We start from the raw sequence: 22,813 nt of genomic DNA, 5'->3' as shown, positions 1-22,813 counted from the left end.
AAGTCTTCTCATCTRCAAACTTGTGCAAACTTTTGGTTTATTGTTAATTGAGCAGTATTGGGAGATTTGATGCTTTTTTACATGGATTAAGCAGTCTTACTGTAGTCAAAATCCTTCATGTTTCTCGAGTATGCTATGGGATATGAAATGCATTTTTAGGGCTTTTTCTTTTATAATGCACTTTAAAAAGCTAACTCTTCCATTTCTCTAACTGGACTAGGTATAATGTAGAGTAGGGGAAAACCTCTTATGTCAGAGATCTGAGCACAGTAGTTTTCTTATTTCTTTGCTCTAATACTGATACAGCACACTCATGGTGTATCAAAACTGTGTGAATTGCCAAAAAATACGCAGTGGCTTGAAAGAAGACATCTTAGTACATACAAGTTTTATAGACGCTGTTCTGTATTCAAACAAATCTATCTGCATTTTGGTGTAATCCTAAGTCTCCCCCATCCCCCCAAAAAAGGCAGATAAAGACAAATGATAAATGACATAGAGTGTGTACTTATGCTATGATATTGTTTGCAGGATTTTGAAAGAGGAATGACTACTTAGATAAAGTAAAGCTCTACATGTTATAATTGAGAGGTCTAGTTGACCTTTCCAAAAGAAAAAAATATCTTAAGGATGACTTGTTTAGATTAGGTAAAAACACGTTTTTTTCCCCCGTAGTTAGCTGGAGCTTGCTGTCGTCAGCTCTTACTTAGACACATTAGCACATGTAAACATTTAAGTGCATTAGGCATGCATATGCAGCAGCTTCGTGGCAGAAGCACAAGCAGTGCTTGTTACAAACRTTTAATGGCAAGAGAAACTTGCGAAATCTTTATTACCTATTGTTGACTTTATTCTTTCTATTATTTTTTCAATAAACTTRTCTATGTCTATACTGATTGACTGAAATTCTTATACATGCTTTCAGCGTCTTGAATTTTAGAGATGTTTCCCAAATGCATCTTAATGACAGGCAACAGTGAAGCTGAATGGTTTTGGCATCCCTTTTACTTTGTATGTAATAGAAAGAACAGGAATTTGATACAAGTTTTTTGTAATTATTTGAATACTGTGAACTTGCAGTCTCTTGCATAGTTGGTTAATTGAAACCTCGCCACAAATGAAAAATTCAAGTTTTAAAAATTTTGGAACTCTTATTGTAATTTCTGTTTTTTTTCTTTTTGCTTACAGTTGTGTAATTGTAAATTAAAAATTTAAGCAACTCRGGAACCTAATTAAAGAACAGCTTGTTTAATGCAGTTTATCAGCTTCAATTAATGTTCTGTCTTAAATGCTAGACTTTTGTTACAGTTAATGTAGTGCTATGGCTAGTGTAGCAAACTCTCGTCAATAAGGAAAAGTTGCTTAAGAAATTACTGGTCTTACATCTCTAGTCCCCAAAAGGAAAGCCATTTTCCTGTATGACGTTTCTTATATCTCTTTGCAAGACATAGAGTAATAAATATTTTGCTGCAGAAAATATATTAACAAGCAAATATAACAATGTGGACAGAAATGTGTAAGACATATAGACCTGTTCTTTCTGTGCTCTGAATGTCCTCTGTCAACCTCAAAGCACTAATTTCCTTCCAAGATTGACTTTTTTCTAGATTTTATTCTAGAATTCTACCATTCTTGAATTCCAAAATTGTTTTTTTCTTTTCTTTTCTTTTTAAAAAAGTATGCTTTCAGTAGGGTTATGTGGTGTTTATTGTAGCTTAGCTGATCAGATTTGATATCGTATGGAAACTATAGGATGCTCAATTTAACAAAATCACCCTGACTTTAATACCATCATCCTTTTCAAACATAAAATGAGTTTAGCCTATGAGGTAGTATGAATTCCAGAGCATTCGTAAGAGCTAACAATATTTTAGAGGGTTCCCAGCAACAACAAAATTTCTGAATGCAATAGACGAGAGTGGAATTAATTAGGTAAGCATCTCATTTCTGCATAGCCTAAAAATAAAGAGACCAAATTGTTGGAGATTTCCTAGCAGAAGGAAATGCTTAGTGCGTTGCTTGGCCTTGGCTAGAAGGAAAGCAAAAAAAGGCTATTTTTAGAATCTGATCAAAGCATGTCTTGAATTCCTATACATAASTGTCATGAAATGAAGCTTGTGTTGTTATGATAAAAATACAGATTTATGGAAATAYGGAACATCTGTTTCAAGAAAGAAAATTTTGAGTATAATGGCTTTCTCACTTAATTTCCTAAGAGGTTGAATTTGTTGGACCRTGTTCAGAACTTGCGTAGGTGGCTGTCTCAGCTGGTAAAATGTCTCAGTGACTGAAAGAGTCTGTCATTGGACTCTGCATGGATGTTTCAGTGCAAGAAGCAAAATAAGGCTGTTGCATTTATTGTAAGCTGAAAACAGAACAGCCCAGTTTGAGTCGCAGGCCAGCTAAGTAACAATAGCATGGGGTATTCTGCTGCATACAGGGCTTCCGTTCCACCCTATCACCAACTAGCATTTGAATAGAGATTTCTATTTTAAACCTCAGAATTTTTAGCTCTTTCCCCTGTTTTATTTCTGTTTTCTATGCATGTATGCAAAGAATTAAGAATAACTTTATATGCTAATTTGCATTTTCTTTGCTTAATCACTAAGTGATGCCCTTTGAATCAGTAAAGTCAAACCTCTATATATGAAATCTAAAAGTTGTCCAGAATATAGGTGTAAGTAGCTTTTTTAACAGATAAAACGTTAAATGCAACAAATGTTGCTTTTGAACTCATGGTAACGAGGCAAATTTTTTAATGCCAAGGATGAATATTTAATGACTTCCGRTTGATAGTGTTTTGAATTTCAAAGAGTCTCTCTCCTCCCAGTGCATTTTAGAAGTATTTATTTTGTGGTATGGTCCTGGTAGCTCACCCTTCAGGCTTTTGGCTCTACGATGGCCTGAGTGGATTGATACATAAGTGACAGCCAAGGTTGTTAGGATCCAGTTTTACATAGCAAAAGCCTGGAAGCTCCGAGTGTCCARTGGGCTTTTTATTTTCTTACCATGTATCCTGGGAAATCTGAGTCCTCAGCCCCAGCCTGACCAAGTGGAGAGGACTACTCTATAATTGGATATTTAGAGCCTTTGATGGCTCAAAGCAGAGATGGAGGAAGACTATTCCAGGTTCACAGTAGAAGCCTGCTTTTCAGGTTGACTTCTTCTCATCAAATCCTTCATATGTTTTGTTGAAAGATTATTAAAACAGGTTTGTGTTGTTTACAATGCATACTATTTTCAAGTTCACATTTCACTGAAAATTTCCCACCAGCAGTAATTGTAGGTGCTTTTAATATATTGAAACATGAGTTTCTATATATTAGGTACTACTACCTAGTAGTAGAGATTTTATACTTAGAATGAATAACTATGATCTTCTTCTGCAACCCATGACTCTCAATATACATTTTTATGAAAAGTTGCATTGAAAATACCTTTTTAGATTCAAATGACTCATATATGAAATTTCCACTGGTAGTTCAAATTCATGTAATGTTTGTGTTACAACGTTAGTAATATTTTTAATATTTACCTAAGGGTCTTTCAAACATGATTTTTTTTTTGTGCCAGTCACATTTTCAACTTAAAACTTCAAATTCCTCTTGTATTTTGTCTCCCTAAAGATTATTATTTTAGCTTTGTAGGAATTCTTTTAATTTCAAAATTTTGAAAGTTTAAACAGTATTTTGAACTTATGTGTTGACTTTGAACTTTTTAATCTAATTTCAGAAACAAATATGAATCTTTGGATTTACATTTGGGAATGTATTCAAAAAAGGGAATTTGAAAAAATTTCAATATGGGTTTTTCCAGTACGGAATAAACTCTTCCACAGTAAGAAACCTAACGGCTTTTATGCGGTAAAAGGAGTTTGACTGTTTTTAATTAGGAAAAAACACAGTTCCTGAGATGAAAATATTGTATCTTACCAGTGGCCACATTTTAATACTGCGCTGGAGATTGTATTGTTTTCTGAAAATAATACACTCAATCTGTTTGAAATTTCTACATTGAATCTATTTAAAAACTTTGTCAAACATTGGGAAAGTTTCATTCTACTGAGATTTTCACTGATATTTGGAAGGATTAGAGGCCTAAGTCCCACTGAATTTGATTACTTGAAAGAATTCCACCCATATCTATGAGACCAAGTGGACTGTATCTGAGGGCACGACAAGAGCTGGCTCATATTCTGGAGAAGAAATCCTCTATCGTCTTTGAAAGGTCCCTGATGTCAGAGTAGGTCTCTGATGGTCAGAGAGAGGCATATGTTTTACCTGTCTTCAAAGAAAGGCCAAAAGGACAATCCTGGAAAACGCAGGCCTGTTGCATGCTTTTGATCCCTGGGAAAAATGTGAGTTCTTGGAACATATTTCTGGACAGGTGATTGGGAACTATCAGCATGGATTTACCAGGGGAAAATCATGCTCAACCAATGCCCAGCCTGATTGCCTTCTTTGATTAAATGACTGAATTTGTGGACAAGGAAAGCCTTTAGCAAGACTTCCAACATAGTCTCCTGAAGTATTCCTGAATCCAAGCTGGGGTATTGCAGTCTGGGTGGATGATCAGACTCAGAGGGTAGTGGTAATTGGTTCATGGTGAATGGGCAACTATTTCTGATTGCCTGTGGCCAGTGTACTACCTTGGGTGGGGTCTCTTTTGGTACTTGCACTGTTTAGCATCTTAATCAGTGACCTGGAGGAGGCAATGGAGTCACCTTGCATCACTTGTCAACTTTGCAGATGACAAATTTTGGTGGGGAGGAAAAGGGGAGCAGTGAATACACTTGAAAGCAGGGTTGCCATTCAGAGAGACCTAGACCTAGACCAACTGGAGGAAATATATGGAGGAAATATGCTGACAGGAACATTGTGAAAGTCAGCCAGGCAAATGCCAAGTCTTGCACCTGGGAAGGAAGAATCAAGAATCCCTGGCTCCAGTGCAGGCTGGGGATGTGCTGGCTGGATCTTCATGCCTCTACAGTCCTTAAGAGGACTGTAAGCCAACATAGCCAGTAGATTGAGGGAAATTATCATTCCTCTTGGTTCAGCACTCGTCTAGATTACTGTCTTCAATTTTTGGGCCCTAATACACAACAGATGACCAGGTGAAGTTCTGCAGTTGCCACTAAGTCTAAACTCATAGTTGACTCTATCTGAAACAGGAGGCCTCTGGACCTCTTGAGATCCCTTTCAACTGGGATTTTTTCACAACGCAGTGTCTCCTGAATCCCTCTAAGTTTCACAGTCTTTGCTCTGGTCACTTGACAGATAGCATAGGCATGATAACCTTCAGCTGTGCATAGGCAGTTAACCTGATTTGTTCCAAAAACATCACTTGTAGGCATGTGTAGTTCAGTTTTACCTGTACAATGTGTGCACTCATGCTTCTGGAGTGAGGATCATCTCTTATTTGTTATCCAAGCCTAGAACTTCGCTATCAGAGGGATAGTTCAGAGCTAGTTAAATGAATTACCTTAGTGGGCTGTACATATAAACTGTAGCTTGGATGTGCCTGYTGTAAACCCTTGTGGAGGTTCAACGTATAGATCCCTCTTTCAAGAAGATATTATTTACAGTGGTTGTTCCTCTTTGGAATGCTATGAGGAGTATGCTTATGCTTTCTCTGCTTTYTCCTCCTTTGTGATGGTTTTTGCCTTTAAGGCATGTGGTGGAGTGGACTGCTAACCCTAGATATAGAAGCAGCACCACCAGCTCTTTTGTTGTCTCTCTCATCCTTTCCARTTCCATGCCCATGTAAATTCTAGAAACAGTCTGGTCCTAACAGTCTTAAAGAACTCAACAACAACAACAAATCTGCATTGGCTGGGTTATAGAGGGCTGACTGAGCTGACTTCTGGTCCTGTTGTGTTATTCCCTTGGGCATACACACAGCAGGCATAATAAAAATCACTGACCTGCAGCCAAAGYACCACGGGTTCCAATCTTGTTAAAGGCTCTATGACAAGTGCAGTTAACACTGCGCTGTATTTGGATGGGAGAACTCCCAGGGAAATAAAGTATCTGTAGAACATTTTTATCTAGCAGTTTATGTTTGAAAAGGAGGAAAGTAAGAAAGTAATAGCAAAGTGTAATGCTGTACAGGAAATACTACTRCTACTATTACTACTTCAGCATTACATTTCAAACACGAATGGGTCAAATCTTGAGACTTCAGGTAATTATCTATTTAACATATGTATAAAATATATTTTATGATATGKTTTTCTTACAGTGGCAAACCTTGCTAAAACTGGTGGAAGTGAGGTTTTATTTCTCTAACTGAAGTTTTTCAATAGAAAACTTAATTAAGAACTTGTTCTTATGAAAATCCTTTGATGAAAAAATACATCCTTTTTAGAAGGCCGAAATGTAGTTTTGAAGCTCTAAAATAAAAGTTTAGCTTCCTTACAAAAGTTCTGATTTTCCAGCGAAGCTAAAGTTTTCTGAAAAGAAAAAAAATCTAGCCTTTTAAAATGCAGCTAATTAGTCAGTCCCATTCTAATAATTTTCAAAAGCAGCTTAGGGAATTGGTTACCCTTTATTCACAGATGCAATGAGATAGAATGGAAGGAAATGACTTGCTGTTCTGTGATTGTGCTCAGCAAGTATTGAATACAACCATAACTGTATGTGTAGTTTATATTATTGGCTGTACTTTACAGCTACTTCATGCTTGCCTTCAAATGAAACTATAAAATTAGTATRCTGACTTCTGGCACTTATTCTTTCTTAGGAAGGAAGGATATGGCCAAGCAGCTATAGATGACATTCATTTTTGGCTTGTTTCCTCATAAATAGAGTGGTTAATTAACAGTAATATCTAAGTGCTTTTATTTCGAAGCCTGAATTCTGTTTCACTGTTAGAGCCGTGCAACCTGTGTTATCATGTCTGTAAACAGAACGCTTCCTCCTTCAAACAGACCATGAGTTATGGCTCAATATTCGGGGCTGTGATTTACAAAGGACAAACAGTAAAAGGAAGAGCTGAGTAGAAGCCATGATTACTTCCTGGCTCTTAATTGAGTGCATTTTTCTTTGGGCCAGTATGGGTAAGTCAAGAAGAAAATGTAACTATGGCTATTGCAAGCATAAGTCATTCAGAGTGCATGTGGCTGAAAAGAAAGTTATGCCCAGGCTGTTTCATGTTTTCCACCAAAGTGGATGTTTTCATGCATGCAGCAAGTGAACAGGAGCTCTGTCCCACGGGACCATGTGGACATTTCCACGAAACAGAAGGCAAAGGGGCATGGATTCTCAGAAGAGCAAAATTCTCCTCTGAATTCCAGGCAGGCTTTCTTGAGAGGTCAATTTCTCATTATAAGGCTAGGACTTTGTTACAGAAATACTTGAAGAAAAATGCTATCCTTTGTTAATGTTGATCCTTTTTCAAGAACTCTTTTGGAAGTGCTGCATTGTTTTCATACAAAAGAATGATCTACCTGAAGCAAAATTGAAAGCATGCGAAAGTTTCCCCCCAAACAGCTAACATTTGGCAAAATTCTCATGATTTCAGAATATATATGCTAGGAAATATTAATGCTTATCAGCGTTAGTTTTGCCTGAGTTTCAAATATTTCTGCTTTTTGTTTTAGTTTTGTGTTTAATTTTATTTAGTGTAGAAGCACATATACGTAATGATTTTGAAGTTCAGGGTTACTTCAGCTTTGAAGTTCATCTTGGCATAAGTGTTTTTAAAGCCTTTATTTCCTACACTTTTGACTAAATAGTAATGCTATTGAGGATAAGAGTAAAACTTTATCAAGCTGYCCTTGTCTTTTAGAAGATGTCTTGTGCACAGATGTGTATGCTGTATTTGGAAACTTTCATGATTAAAATTAATTCATTCAAAAAGCCGTCCTCCCCCCAGCTCATGATAATGCTAGATGAATACAAAGTTGGTATCAAGAGTTGTTAAGTAAAAATTAAAAATTATTATTTAATCACAATGTAAATTACTATGGCTTTTCTTCTTGATGTTTTCAGCATGTTGTTACAGTTCTGAGAACCTGTATTCATGTAACTGCTGAATGTTTCAGTTCACACGGAATAACTCTCTTTCCAATTGATTTTAGGGGTCCAACATCACAGATACTTGCACAGAAATGTTGAGAAGTGGAGTTCTTCTGAAAATTTCAGCAGGAAATATCCAAGAGCGGATATTTTTTCTTTTTGATAATCTTTTGGTTTACTGCAAAAAAAAGCACAGGTAAATATATGATTAACACATACTTTGAAAAATGATTTTCATTTTTCTCACAGTAGAGCTGGTGTTTTGTATGCTTTTTATAATATTGAGATGCCACCAAGGTAATTTTTGTGGTTAATTGCAATACAAACCTCAGCATTTTTAGACCAACACACAGAGAAAGGTCTATTACATTCAAACTTTGTAAAATTTTAGTAGGTACACAGAAATCAAATAATGAATTAGAGGGAAATGAATGGAAACGCCACCATCTACTTCCGTGTCTTCATTGCTGAAAGTTTTGCTTCAGARATCCAGGTTCTACTCACTGCAGCCACGTGTGTCTGATTCGGAGGATGCTAAAAGGTTTTCAAGAGTAGTTCTAAATTTGATAGCCAGCTTTCAGCCCACTTTTCCAAATGTCTTTTATAAATATCTTGGATTCACTGTGGCCTCCAGGTGAGAGATGTGTGTGTCTGCATGCGCAACAGCCACGTGTTTCAGTCGTTAGGGGAGGGAGGTATGTGGATTGGAAAAGAGAACTCCTATGTACATATACTACAGTATAGGTGTTATGCATATCTAAATATAACCAGTCAACAGAAATCTATGCATAAAATATATAACTTAAGGGACTATTTTGTAACTGATGTTTTAAAGTTTTATTAACAGGTCTTTTGAGCCGACATATTGGCTTAACCCATTTTGTYGAGATGGCCTCTCTCTCTTTTTTTTAGTCCTTGAAAGTGTTGTGAAATGTATTACAGGTCTGTGTTAGCAAAATTATAATTAATCTGTAAATACTGTAACCTAGTTTTACCATGGTCTGTATGGTGGTAGTTTATATGGCTTGTGGTTCTTATGGCAGTCTTTGAATGCTATGTGAACAGGTAGCRTTGCAGAAACATAGCACAAGGTAGTGACAGTCGTCTGCTCTTTCTTTTATCAGGCGACTGAAGAACAGCAAAGCATCTACAGAGGGTCATCGTTACCTTTTTCGGGGCAGGATAAACACAGAAGTGATGGAAGTGGAGAATGTGGATGATGGAACAGGTAARTGTATTTGAGCTGTGTGTCTCTTCCAAGTGCTGAAATCGAAGGCAAACAGCTTATAAATTAATGGAGAATGAAGACTGCTCTGTGTATTTAGAAGGAAAGAATAAGCTATCACTTTAAAAGAGCTCTTCACTTTCATCAGCACTTTGTTATAGTGACACATCTTTGCTTTCATACACTATTAGCTGGGCACAGATGACTATTTTACACTTAATACAATGGGTGACATTTATTGCTTAAAAGAACCTGTGTATAACTTCACTTTTAACATTCAATGTCTCCTAGATAGGTAATCCCTAGATCCCTAGGTATGTGATGCATTTGTAAAAGAGAAGGCAAAAATTACCTTTTTTTTTTTTTTTTTGAATCAATCATTATAAATGCTGGAATTGTAATATAGGAGTTTAAGAAAAAAAGGTGTTTATTTTTTAGTACCTCCAGGAATATAATTCATATAATTGCTTGAAACTTCTTTGACAGCTTTAGAGAAGTGAATTCCCTAAATACCTCTGTAAATGTCAGTTTGCATTTGATAAACTTAAGTTTTTGCAAGCTTGGAAAGGACTGCACAGATTAAATAAGATGTTTCAGTTCTTAAGGGGTATTAGAAATATTTCATAAAAGTTAGATTATTCTCTTCTACTTTTTTTCCCTTCTTTCAAGACTATTTGCTAACTTATTCCACTGGCAAATTTGGAGAGCAAGCTGACTGCTCTCCTCATTGCAACAAATGGATCCTTTAGGAGGCTCTTAGGTCTCTCCTCAATCTCTTCTTTTCGATTCTGTCAACCTTTTCTAATGGGTCATGTTTTCTAAATCTTCTACTACTTTTGTATCCTCTGGTCCTTTTTTTTTCTATTTGTTTGCATCTTTTGTCCAAAATTGAGATCTGTCTACTGCCAAATAGAACAGAATAATTACTTGTAAAATGTCTATTACTAATCCTAGGATTAYTTGACTTTTTCCATAAAGTTATTTTTCAGTTTCTATTTAGTTTGTGATCCAAAGTGTCACACCAGATCCTTTTGTGCAGTACCAGTTATATCTTATACTATGTTAATTCCTGAGAGTGGTTTTTGTTTTTTTTTTCCTGCTAGTAATTACCGTTTTTTTTCCACACTACATTTAATTTTACTGAAGACTAACGATTTCCATAATTTATTAWGAGTTCAGAACTCTTATCTTGTGCCCCACACCCTTTCAACCCTCTCACAGACTATATACTTAGAGCATCATTTAAGTTAATAAAACTATTGGAAAGTGCTTGCTGTGAGAATTCCTTGATACACTCTTTGTTTAACAGTTTTTTTTATAACAACTCTTTGATGTCTTTTCAGAGCTATTTGTCTTTCACCAGGCCCATTGATTTAGGTAGTGATTTAGGTATCTGTATTCTGAATTCTGTAGGTATTCTATAGTGAGTTTCATCCGACCTCATTAAATTTAACATAATTTATCCAGCAGTTCTATATCCTATTCCTTGTCTTTTCTAGCTTATATTCCTACCTATTTGCTGGTTTTATTTGTGCCAGTCATGAAGCTCAGTTAATATTTTGCGTATGAGCAAAAAAAGCAGATGTATTTCAGTCTTTTATGTCATCTGTTATTTAATTGCTGTCCCCTTTTATTTCTGTACGTCTTCCYTACAAATATCTTAGAAATAAAAGATACTTTTCCTGTTAACATTTATATCAGTCATTTAGGAGTGATATAAATTGTGAGTCAGGGGAACATATTTTGTGCCTTAGCTTTTCTGAATTTTTCCCTACAGGCATATTGTTTTGTCTTAGTCTTGGCATTATGCATATATATCCATTTTTTAGTATGATTCATATTTAATTYCCAGTTATTTTTTTCCAGTCTATTTTGCACTATTCTGTGACTACAAAATTCTCTTTCAGGGCCACCAAGCAGCCTTCATAATATGATATTTCATTTTTCATAGTTGTTGACATTGCAGTGGCCATAGAGGTTTGTAAGGCACCATTTTCTTCCTCATGAATATTCCCAGACTTTTAAAACATTTTCTTTAACTGTCTCCAATYCCATGTATTGCCACCTTTTAAATGAATTTTCCTTCCTTCCTCCTTCCATCTCTCTCCTCAAATTGTCACACTGTTCTTCATTTATCTTCTAACTCTCAGAAGACAACATGAGTTGAAGGATGATACAGATGAAGATTTCTTTTTCTAGCTCTCCAGTCCTTATCTTTTGTATTGTCCATTTTCCTTCCTGCCCTTTAATTTTCTTCTCTAATGATTCTTTGAATGTAATTTGGCTAAGCCTAAACAATCTCCCTCTCCATTCCAGATATCATTCCAGATTTCCTTCAGCCTCAGGGATTTTTGTTACTTTCCCATTTTCTTTAGACTCATAATACCAAAGGTTCTCTTCCTTCCTTCCTTCCTTCCTTCCCATTTCCTCTCTTCAGCCATATCAAATCTTGTGCCTTTTTTTTTTTATATGCAACATTTCTAAACTCCATCCTCCTTTCCACACATCTGAGAAAATAACCAATACTTTGCTTACTTTGATTATTGCTATTTTATTCCCTTTTATCTCTCATTCTCTTTAAGATATAAAAATAGCTTTGTCATTTCCCTAGCCTGAAATACCTTTCTGCTGTTTTCTTTCCTATAGCTTTCTTGCTTTCTCAGGCTCACTTGGGCTTCCTCAGTTTCTTACTTACCCTCTCCTTCCTTTTTTCTTGCTTTTCCTACTACTTTCCTTTGTTATGGTCACACAGCATTGATGTAGAATTATAATGCTATAGTTTTTGTTGCTAGTGAGTAGAAACGTAGATTTATGAAAACCAGGATTGTTGGTGTGGTTTATGACTGTGCTTGTGACATGCCTGCAGAAAAGAACAAAGCTTTTCTTCTAAAAAAGCCTTTTTTTTTTTTTTTTTCTGTGATGAAATTAGACATTGACTGAGCAGTACAATTGGTGGAAGCTTGTGGAAGCTTTCTTTTTTGTTTCAACCTTATGAAGTACTGTGGCTTTTTTTGATTGTACTGATTAAAGTAGAATGCATATTACTTACTAGAGCAGACTATTTGTGTTTTTAAACCAAAGTGGCTGCTCCATCATTTAAGTCTTTAAAAATGTCTTTACAGCAATGCTATTATCCTGTTSTTTTTTCAATTTTTAAAATTCAATTTTGAGAAAAAAGGTACATTTCTAATAGCATTCACCAGTCATTAAATGAATATTATTTAGTCTGTGAAGACAGCTACTTGGCATTTAGGAAATAGCTGGTGTATAGCTGCCTATGCAGTTACAATTCTCTGTCCCTTTGTCTTGAAATGAGGCGAGCATGAAACAGAAAAGACATTGTGGTAATAGTAGCTGGAGACTGCATCCAAAACCATGTGGAAGAGGAAGAGAAATGTGTTTACGTATTTGCTGTTTCTGAATTCAGCTGCTCYTAAGAACCTGTGGTCTAACAAACTTAGAAAAATTCTCATGTAGAATAGCTTTTCAGTTTTATTTTTTAAAGGGTAAAAGCAAATTTGTCTATATATTTGGCTGTAACAAATTGCTTGTCATGCATCTCAAAAGTATTTGAATGCTGAATTTTGGACAGTATATCACACCTAAAATTACAGCCTTTAATGTATTAGCAAGTGTCGTTAGAAGGTGATCTCATATTTCTTCACCTTTCTTGAGAATCTGGAGGCTTAATGATTTGTTAAGCTTATTACATGGAGCAACCTGAGCTCTCTCTCAGTTCTTTCTACCCTGACCATTATGTCAGGCTTACAAATCATCCATTTAGGCTGAGGAGCAGCTGCGACTGCCTAGCCACAACAAGCGGTCCTGCTTCCTGTGCAGGTGGCCGGCCCAAACACTCATTCCTCCTGGCTGACCACACAGGCACACGGCTTGCGTGCGGGTCTCCATCAGGTTTTGTCCCGCTGATGATCCAAAAATGGTGCATGGTGTATGGGATGCTAGTGAAATGCTGAAAATGCTGCTCAAAGGAATATTGGGATGGATAAATTGTGGAGGACATTATAGCTCATGAGAACCTTGGAGGATTGTAGACACAAGGAACACAAGGAGCAAAAGAGATAGCAAGGATGTAGCTGTGTGTTGGGCTAAGGAGGGCACCTGCAAAATGTAGACATAGCTACCAGTTGTTTTCCTTCTAAACTCACTGCAACATGCACACATGCACACATGAGGTCTTAGCACAGAGCTAGTTGATTTGGCTCTTTGATTCAGTGACTTTGTAATGGCATGAGATAATGCAGTCGAACTGCCAGCACTTTGGGCTGTGTGGTTACATAAATCTAGATGCCAAAGCAGTTAGATTTTCGAAGTGTCTTCTCTGCACTGAGATGCTGAAGTGGCTGGATGAGCCGTTTTTTGTTAATTGAATTATCAAATTGAAATAAAAATTCTGCTCAAAGTACCTAAATCTATCTGTTTACCCAAGCCATAAAATATGAATACTTTTTGCACTGCAGTTCTCTGTATTGGAGACAATAGTATTTCCCTAACAGAAAAGGGAGTTACGATGTTAGAGTAATTATTTCTGAGATATGTGCCATGGCTATGGTAAAAAAGGCCACAGCAAAAATATCACCCTTTTTATGCATATAACCTGTAACTTAGAATAATAAGGCCCTAKTAGTGCCATATTGCAAGGTTTATAAGCATCTCCTTAAATAACAGAAAGACAATTTACTCCTCTTTCTTCCATTAACTCTCTTGCCTCTCATCTCCAAAAAACTGATAGATTCTGTTTGTGAATTTTTGATTTTGTTTGACTTTTGACTCTGAATTTCTGAGGATGCATGTTACGTGGTGAGGAGGTTTTAAGAAACGGTAGTTTTAAAGGGGTGAAGGATACCCATGCATATGTTGAAGGATGTAATGCGTAGTTTATAGGCATAAAAATATGTTAAGTAGGTAAGTGGTATAAATATGGAGTTGCAAAAATAAATTACTCCTTTTTTTCATTTTTCCCTTTTTGCACTTTTGTATACATCTTGAGTTCTAGTATGTTGTTTATTCAGAAATTAGTCACCCATCTCATAATTGTCTAGTAGTGCCTGACATTTTCCAGGCTGCATATGCAAAAATTGGCTGCTTTCCATCTAATTAAAATGCAGAGTTATTGAAAAGACACTAGTGTGTCTGCTGAGATTTATGATAAATCTTAGCCAGCATTTCAGCGAAGGTTTCGGTTTTGGAAAAATCCCATCTCATTATACAAAACTGGGCTGAATTATGAAAAAGGATTTGCAAAGTATAAAGTTCTGACGTTACTACAGGGGTAACTTCAGGGCTGGCTCTGGGATTTTGTTGCCTTTTGGTGAAAGTTAGTTATGAGAGAATGTTACCTCTGATTTTCTTAGTGTTTTGTACAGGAGTGGCTAGTTCTAGTTTTAATCTATATTTTAGATAAAAATCGTATTTGTTATCATGGGACATTTGAGTTCGTGCAAATTTTCCCAAAGGAAATGCATGTCATCCTACTGAAGGATATTCATGTTATATAAGGGGCTAACTTCAGGAAGAAAACTTCTTTAGCTGATTTCCAGTATGATTCATGGGCTAGCACATTAAAATCAAAATTTTCAAGATATATAAGTGAAGAGAAAGTAGTAAGTAATAAAATGACTGTTCTTTCTAGCATAGAAGTTTATGTATTAAAGTCAGAATTTCAATATTTCTAAGAACATCGGCAATTATTACATCTCTTCCATAATATGTGTGCTTAACGTAGGTTTGTTAGAATTCGTTTCAAAAATTGTGCATTTTATCTTTTAAACATAGTAAATTTTTAATTATATTTTACTTAATTTAAACAAATGCATATCCAGTTCTTTATTCAGGTAACAAGTAATATGCATCAATATGCATCAATATGCATTTGATATGCTTACTCTTCAAAATTAAATTGTATTATACCCAGTGGCATTTATTCTTTTTTAAAATTTGATAGTAAATTGCTCAGATGATCAAAGAATATTTCCATAGTTAAGGAATTATTTAAAAGACTGTAATGCAAACAGAAGCAATTTGTGTTCTTTTTTTAAGAGGACCTTGCCTTGTTTAGCATCAAGTTCACACTTCTTTCCATGTCTGCTTTTTGTTTTAATGTACTAGATTTACTAAAAGTAAAAAGAATACTGCTCATTAAATTATTGCATAGTTCATAATTTGCATATGTAGTAATCACACAGATAATGGTTCAGCACTTCAAATTCCTGTTATTTTTTCCTATTGTTATAGGTAATGTTCAGGAAACATGGAGTTTATAACTACTTTATTTTTATGTTAAAAGTTTGTGTTCTTCAAGCCATTTTATTTTGATTTTACCTTTTCTCAGCTGACTATCACAGCAGTGGCCATACTGTTGTTAATGGCTGGAAGATTCACAACACAGCAAAGAACAAATGGTTTGTATGTATGGCAAAAACCCCTGAAGAGAAGCAAGAATGGCTGGAAGCTATTCTGAAAGAACGAGAAAGGAGAAAAGGTATGTTAATAAACTTTTTTTTGTCTTACTGTGCCAGAGGTCCATAATCTATTTTTATGTTGAGATGTAAAGTAAAAGCAGCTGCCATGCAAACATTTATGACATCAGGGTCAACTGAAATTTTATGAATACCAATCTGAATGAAATAAACCAAACTTATACTCAGATGTATGACATAAGGACTTGAGTCATGGATGTTAGTAGTACTTAATTTGATTTTGGAATCTGGGAGGTGATGTGATGTGTTTTTGACTGCTTGTCCACAGCCTCAGCTTTAAATAGTCATAACTTTACTGAAGCATGTGAACTGTTACAGTCTGTGGGATCTGTATGTAAGGGTGGGATGTCATTTTGTCACTAGACACATTGGTGAAATGGGCAGGTTTGCTATGTTGGATCTTCATGTAGATGATCTACCACAAAGTGGTACAGAATAAACCCATTCGATCCATTCTCCTTCACCCATTGAAAATAATAATAAAAAAACACTGGAAAGAAAACCTATCCATCTAAACAATTGTGTTTATTTGGAGAATGCTAGGATGAAATATAATCCTGATCTCAAATGTAACCACGAATTACCTCATGTATTCAAGGTGAACCCATCACAAAATAGAGCCAGGGAAAGGTAACACATCATCACCATTTTCTGGAGCTAGTTTCATAATATTCAAATCAATAATGATGTATGGAGCCTTGGTTGTAGGAAAATAGGACTTCCTGGTTACATATGGGGTTCTGTTGCTAGCCAGTATAGGTGCCTGGTGCTTGTTTTATAAGCCATCACTTTTTCCCTCAGCTGTAAATTGAAAACTGTAGTACTTCCCTTCTTTTTTCTTTGCAGTTTGAATGATGGATGTTTATATAACATCTGACCTAGGGTCAGAGTTTCAAGTAGGGTATCTGAGCACTAAGTAATCAACAGATCCATAAAGAATAAATAGTAGAAGAAAAGTTAAAGGGAGGACATAGGCCTATAGGAACTCAACATTCTGCATAACAAATGAAGAACAACTTGATAGAGATATGTCATGAACAACAGAAAATAAATCTGCTTCAGATCAACTTCAGAGTCTTATGTGAAACTGATTATAAAGATTTTTATCAAATCCCACTTTACCATTGTTAAGTTTCATGGTTTCCTTAGCAAAGTAAAAACAGCAAGTACTTCATATTTATGAAATATTATTTCATATTATACTATTAAGAAGCTGGTAATAGAGGTGAGTTTGACCCTGACCTTATAGCCTATGTCCAAGGATTTCAGCATCCTGTAATTCAGGGAACTTTTCAACTCTTGATGGGAGCAGTGGCTTTGCTACTGAGGAGGCAACCAAGAGAGAAATAGGAGAGAATACAGCATGAGAGAATTTGGCATTCACACAAACTGAGTTCCAACAGAAAATGTTTAAAGAATGTTTCTTGAATATAACTCTGTTGCTTTAGCAATATACAAATTTATCTTTTTCCTCCAGCTCAGAGATTTTTCAAAACATCTGTATAAATACCTCTTAAGAAGCAGGATGCATCACTTAATTGCAGGCAGGTTGCCAAAAGACTCAGGAACCAAACTGCTAACATCTTAGTATTCAAATATTATATCTAAATGTAACTATAAATGTTCTCCTATTCACCGTGAGCATGAAGATGCTTTAATTGCATGTTTACTTAGTAAGATGTGGAATTCATGTATATGTATGCAATTACACCAATGTCTAAGTGACAGCCTATGTGAGAGCAGCATCTTTTCTGCTTTTTAAATCTGAGACTAACTAAATCCAGTGTACACGCCTGTCAGATCTCCTGGACAGGGAGTAATTGCATTTGAAATACCAACTTTGACCACTATTTATATYATATTTTCTTGCAAGGGGAACTGAAGCTGAACTGGAAACTTTTTGTTAGAAACTGTTTCAGTGAGTTGCAGGGCTTTCATATAGCCCCCTGAGGCATTTAGTGAATTTGAAAGTTTATTTAAAAGGAGATGATCTTCAGCTTTGATCATGCAGTGTATTTATACCTGCTTAAAAGAGTCAATACAAATAAAAACATCAATATCCTGGGAGCTCCAATAGCAGCATATTGATTTTCTTTTCCTGGGAACAAGTGATGTTCTATCTCTTTGTGCAGCATCAGCACTATCAGGTTCATGCTTCATGAGAAACACTTCCATATATATGTTGATACTATTGGTTATTACAATATACTTTCATGGTACTTACTTTTTCTCTGGCAATTCTTGCAGAATTAAAAAAAAAAAGATGGACTGTTACTCATAGCAAAGATGTGCAATTATAATTCTAAAAATATACAAGTCTGAAGAAATAAACTGGAAACATATAAGGCATGCATAAGACATTCCAGAACTGTATGTTTTTGTTCAGAATTAGTAACTGTTTTTATAGAGAAAGCGTATGGGCTGCAAAGGTCTTGATTACTCCTTGGGAGCACAATTYCTGTGAGTGTCCAGTGGCATGTAATTCCAGGAAAGCTGTTTTGATCATCAAGAAGTTCTTTGTTAGTAAGAAGGAGTAGTATTTTCTCAAAAAGAGTAGCAGAAAAACATAAAATAGTAACAAATATCTACACTAAAACCTTTATAGCTTTTTGTTGCTGAGAAAATGTTGAAGCAAATAGAAATCAAGATGTATATATGCATTTGTAGAAAATAGGTAATCTTACATAAAACAAAAAATACATAACAGATTACTAGTTATTCTTCATTTAAATTTGGTAAATATTTCATGACAGTCTCAATATTTTAATTGTCACATGGTAAAACCAGAATTTTTCTTTTAAACTTGAGAAGGGATGACACCTTACTCCTATGTTCACATAATGAAGTCAGTGAAAATCACAGAATTAGTTTTTTTACTGTGATGTCAATGGTGTTGTCAATATAGGTGTACATCAGCAAGAACAACTTACCTTTAAAAAAAGGATTTTTTATTATGTTTATATGATTATCAGCTATTTAGTTGAATCTTGATCTTGAACAGAATAATGCAAAATAATTCCTTTTATGTTTGCTTATTTATGTAAAAAAAGCATTGGGTTTACATCTTAGCTTTGTGGAATATTTTGAAATATACTGACAAATAACTTCATAAAATCTGAATGTATCTTGGCAGGTYTAAAACTAGGCATGGAACAAGACACTTGGGTGATGATTTCTGAACAAGGAGAAAGACTTTACAAAATGATGTGCAAACAAGGAAATCTCATCAAAGACAGGAAGAGGAAACTAACCACTTTCCCCAAATGCTTTCTTGGAAGGTAGAATATGCATCTGATAGTGTAAATTTCAACCAGCTGAAAACACATCTTAAATCTTCTTTGGCATTTTAAGGATATTATTGTTTGTTTTCAATGTGTGTTATGGCCATTTGTCTCTCATTCCAGAGTTTTGCCAAAGTGTAAATTAGGAAACATGTAAATGTTTCCCATTATGGACAGACTATTGGCCCCATCTATAACAAATAAAAGTGGAAAGAAGTAATTTTGTTAGGCAAAGTATTTTGTAGACTACTTACAAACTTAGGTACTTGTGTATCAAATATAAAGAAGTACTGGAAAGAAAAGGTAGTAGATGTGGCGGTATGACATTTATATATATATATATTGTATACATAGATATATTTTTTTCCCTATCTGCTTTTAATTCAGTGAATTTGTGTCCTGGTTACTGGAAATTGGAGAGATACACAAATCTGAAGAAGGTGTTCACCTTGGCCAAGCTTTATTAGAAAATGGCATTATCCATCATGGTAAATATGATTAATTTTAACTTATTTATTTTCAAGGTAATTGTTACAAGTAGAATGAACATAATTTATTTATCATGAAAAGACGATCTTGTTAGTTCAAGGCAGTTTGTTGAATCTGCAGTATCTTTGTACAGATCTCTTGGGGCAATTGCCAAGTCTCAGACTGACTGGGAGTGGGTTCTGTTGGTTTAGTTAGGTTAGATCAATGCTGCTGGGATCAAAACACTGAAAACAGGGACCTAAAGTTGATATCCTGTTGTAAGCAGAAATCACTTTTGTGGGAACATAAAGAAGAGTAGACTGCTTTTAGGTATATAAGCCATCTGTTAGGCAAGTCTTCAACTAAGAATTGTAGAAGAGAGTGAGCAACAAATGCTGCAATTCCTTGTTGATAAATGTGCTTGATTATCTTTTAGGAATGACAGCTAAAAGAAGCTGATGGAAACCGGCCTAAATATCAATTGTTTAATATTTTGAGTTTTAATTCCCTATTTTCAGTAGATTAAAATTCTGTTAAATTTTGAATTTTCATGCTGAAGTTTTCCCTTTTAAGTTTTCCCTTAAAAGTATCACCGAATCATTTCAGTGATGATTTGGTGATACTTTTCTCCAGAAGGGGGTCAAGCCAGATAGATAGAGTCAGTAAGAAGTGTTGATTTTTTGAGGTAATTTGTACTAACAGTATTTTTCATATCAAATCAGCTCCTCCTCTCTTTGCCTTTTACAAGGTATGGTTCAGCAGGACCATATGAGTGAACTGAAGAAACTTCTGTTCTTTAAGATGTGTGGATTGTGCTAGATGAAGTCACTTAAAAACAATTAGTGAAACAATTTTGAAGTTAGATGCTGTTCCAGCATGGATCCAGGGTGCAAATTTAAGTRAAAACTGATAATTTACATCGGAATGTTTGCAAACTTTGTCCTGTAGTAAATTCCTACTTGCTTTGTAAAACTGGTGCAAAAATCTTCTAATGCTTCAGAAGCCACTCAGATTCCCGAACTGATTTGGGATACAGAAAAGGCTTGGGGATATTTTACAAAACTCAAAGTAGAATGATTTGTTTGAGAGAAAGCTGGTGGTTCTTCACCAACATGTTTTCAGTGTCTTTGGCTGGAAAGAAAGTGGGAGTAGCAGAGTGCTGCTTAGCTTCATGCATTTCAAACATACACGGAGTAGGAGTAAACATATTAAAGATATTCATCAGTAGTCAAGCAGTCTTTAATATTTTAATGCCAGTCTGTGTTATTTTCCTTCACTATCATTCAAATGTCAAATGCTATTAGGCTTGCTGCACACATAGAATTGTTGTCAGTGGAATTATTCTGTCGCCAAAGATTCTTCTTCTGATCTCACAAATTATATCCCAAATACACTAATAGACTCTCTCAATACAGAGTTATATGAATATTGTGTAATTTCATGAGATAAAAGGGTAATTATATTGGAGCATAGAAATATGAGCCAGACATGCTACTTTGAATAGCAGATCCAGCTGTGGTTTGGTGAAAATAGAATCCTTAAAATAAAGCTGAATGAACCATCTGTTTTCATGGAGGGAGCAAGGGAGAATGAAAGTTTGGCTGATATTCACATTGCAAATGTTACAGAGGGCTTTGTTAGACTTTGCATATTCAATGTGCATGCCCTTATTTTCTCTGTGTTGGGCTTCATTCTAGCAAGGCCCAGACCCATATTGTGATGGGCGCTGATTTACTTGCTGGCATATGAACTCTTGCAAGTGGAAAAGTTGCAATTTGCAAGAAACCTTGTTTCTTTTTCCAGCTTTGCACCTGTTTGTAAGATGCTCATCTAAATCCACCTGTTGGCATTATCTCTGATACCTGAAAAGACTTGCTGAAATCATCTATATATGAGACMGTTTTAGGTTGTAGTTTTATCCCTTTTATGGCTTTGCAGTTCCAGGAGTTGGAGTACTGATGGGAATTCAAATTGCCCTGGCCAAAAAAGTAGMAGTAAAAACTAACTTAAATTGGGTTAGTTCCCTGTCCTTGTTACCTGCCATATAAATACCTACTGCAATGCAAGGGAGTACTAATACATGGGTGGGTGTGAGACAGAAAATTACATGATGTTGCTTATTTTAGTAGTGATAATGGGTTATGCTAGCTTTAAGTGTTTGTAAAACTATGGACCTGGGAATGTGCAGCTGATTCTAGATAAAATAAAAATAGAACATACAATAGCTAAGTGTTTTCTTAGTAGTTGATGATTCATCCATCCTCTTGAGTAAAACAMGCTAAATCATGTCTGTGAGAATTAGAATTATTAGGGAATTATTAGAATTAGAATTATTAGAGAATAATGGCTGATAYATCACCTGATATAGGAAACACTAGAAAAAATATGTCCACTATGGACCTTGTTACTCTGCTCAACAAAGACACAATGATAGTCTATTATGAGAAATAGATGCCACATACATGTCGTTTTGAATTAAAGTTGTTGTTTTCAAGTAGAAAAATAATTAACACAACATAGGTATCTTCGATTGGTGCTAATGCTAAGTGCTGTCCACAGTCTGCAGATGAAATGAGCTGGCTTTCCCAAGGACTTGCTTTAGTCCCATTTCTGGGAGTTTTCCCAGAAATACGATGTGTCTGTTTTGGCCAAAGAGCTGTGCGAGGTTCTGTGAGCTTTTCTAAGCTGGATTCACATGTTAAGATAGTTTTCTTCATGGATCTTCAGGGAAGTGGATTTCTACATTGGCTTCCACATCTTCATAATGACTTCAAGTTCCTTGTACTTRAGACTTTCAGCTGGCAATGTATTGGGGAAAACATTCCCTCTCCCTTCCCTGCTCCAGTGCATCATTGCTCCAATGGGTTGTACACTGTTTGTGGTTTTTTTGGATGATATGAGATGGGCCTCAGTAGTTCTTTTTCYTTTCTCTTGTGAAGGCTGGGATCATTGGATGTGTCTTGCTTAGTTTTCCAGGTTGTTCTTTGCCTGGTTATCTGTCCCGTTCRTTGTCTGTGACATAAAATTGTTTGCATTCCTGCAGACTATGTGTAAGGACATAAAGAAACTTGCACTAAATGATTWATGAATGCTTTCTGCCCTCTCTGTCTGAAATAATTTCTATGCAGTGTTGTTGTTATAAGGAATTACTTGGGTCTTCTTTCTTTTTGATATTTTCAGAAAGTTACCCTAACAATACACTATTATTTTTTCTTTAGTCACAGATAAGCACCAATTCAAACCTGAACACATGCTGTACAGATTCCGATATGACGATGGAACATATTATCCAAGAAATGAGATGCAGGATGTGATTTCTAAGGT

General features: G+C 35.5%; 1 protein-coding gene across 1 annotated transcript in view; it reads left to right on the top strand.

Annotated features, from left to right (window-relative positions):
- Positions 1 to 22,813, top strand: part of PREX2 (phosphatidylinositol-3,4,5-trisphosphate dependent Rac exchange factor 2) — a 169,694-nt gene that overhangs the window by 51,331 nt on the left and 95,550 nt on the right. The window contains exons 7-12 of the mRNA XM_026035597.1: positions 8,081 to 8,214; positions 9,143 to 9,246; positions 15,593 to 15,742; positions 18,874 to 19,018; positions 19,409 to 19,509; positions 22,708 to 22,811. Coding sequence (XP_025891382.1) covers positions 8,081 to 8,214; positions 9,143 to 9,246; positions 15,593 to 15,742; positions 18,874 to 19,018; positions 19,409 to 19,509; positions 22,708 to 22,811 — 738 coding nt within the window. The remainder of the gene's footprint in view (positions 1 to 8,080; positions 8,215 to 9,142; positions 9,247 to 15,592; positions 15,743 to 18,873; positions 19,019 to 19,408; positions 19,510 to 22,707; positions 22,812 to 22,813) is intronic.

Source organism: Nothoprocta perdicaria, unplaced genomic scaffold, assembly GCF_003342845.1.
Source record: "Nothoprocta perdicaria isolate Ctin4 unplaced genomic scaffold, notPer1 scaffold_162, whole genome shotgun sequence".
Classification (NCBI taxonomy): domain Eukaryota; kingdom Metazoa; phylum Chordata; class Aves; order Tinamiformes; family Tinamidae; genus Nothoprocta; species Nothoprocta perdicaria.
The sequence above is the reverse complement of the archived record's forward strand: the minus strand, read 5'-3'. Positions and strand labels throughout refer to the sequence as shown.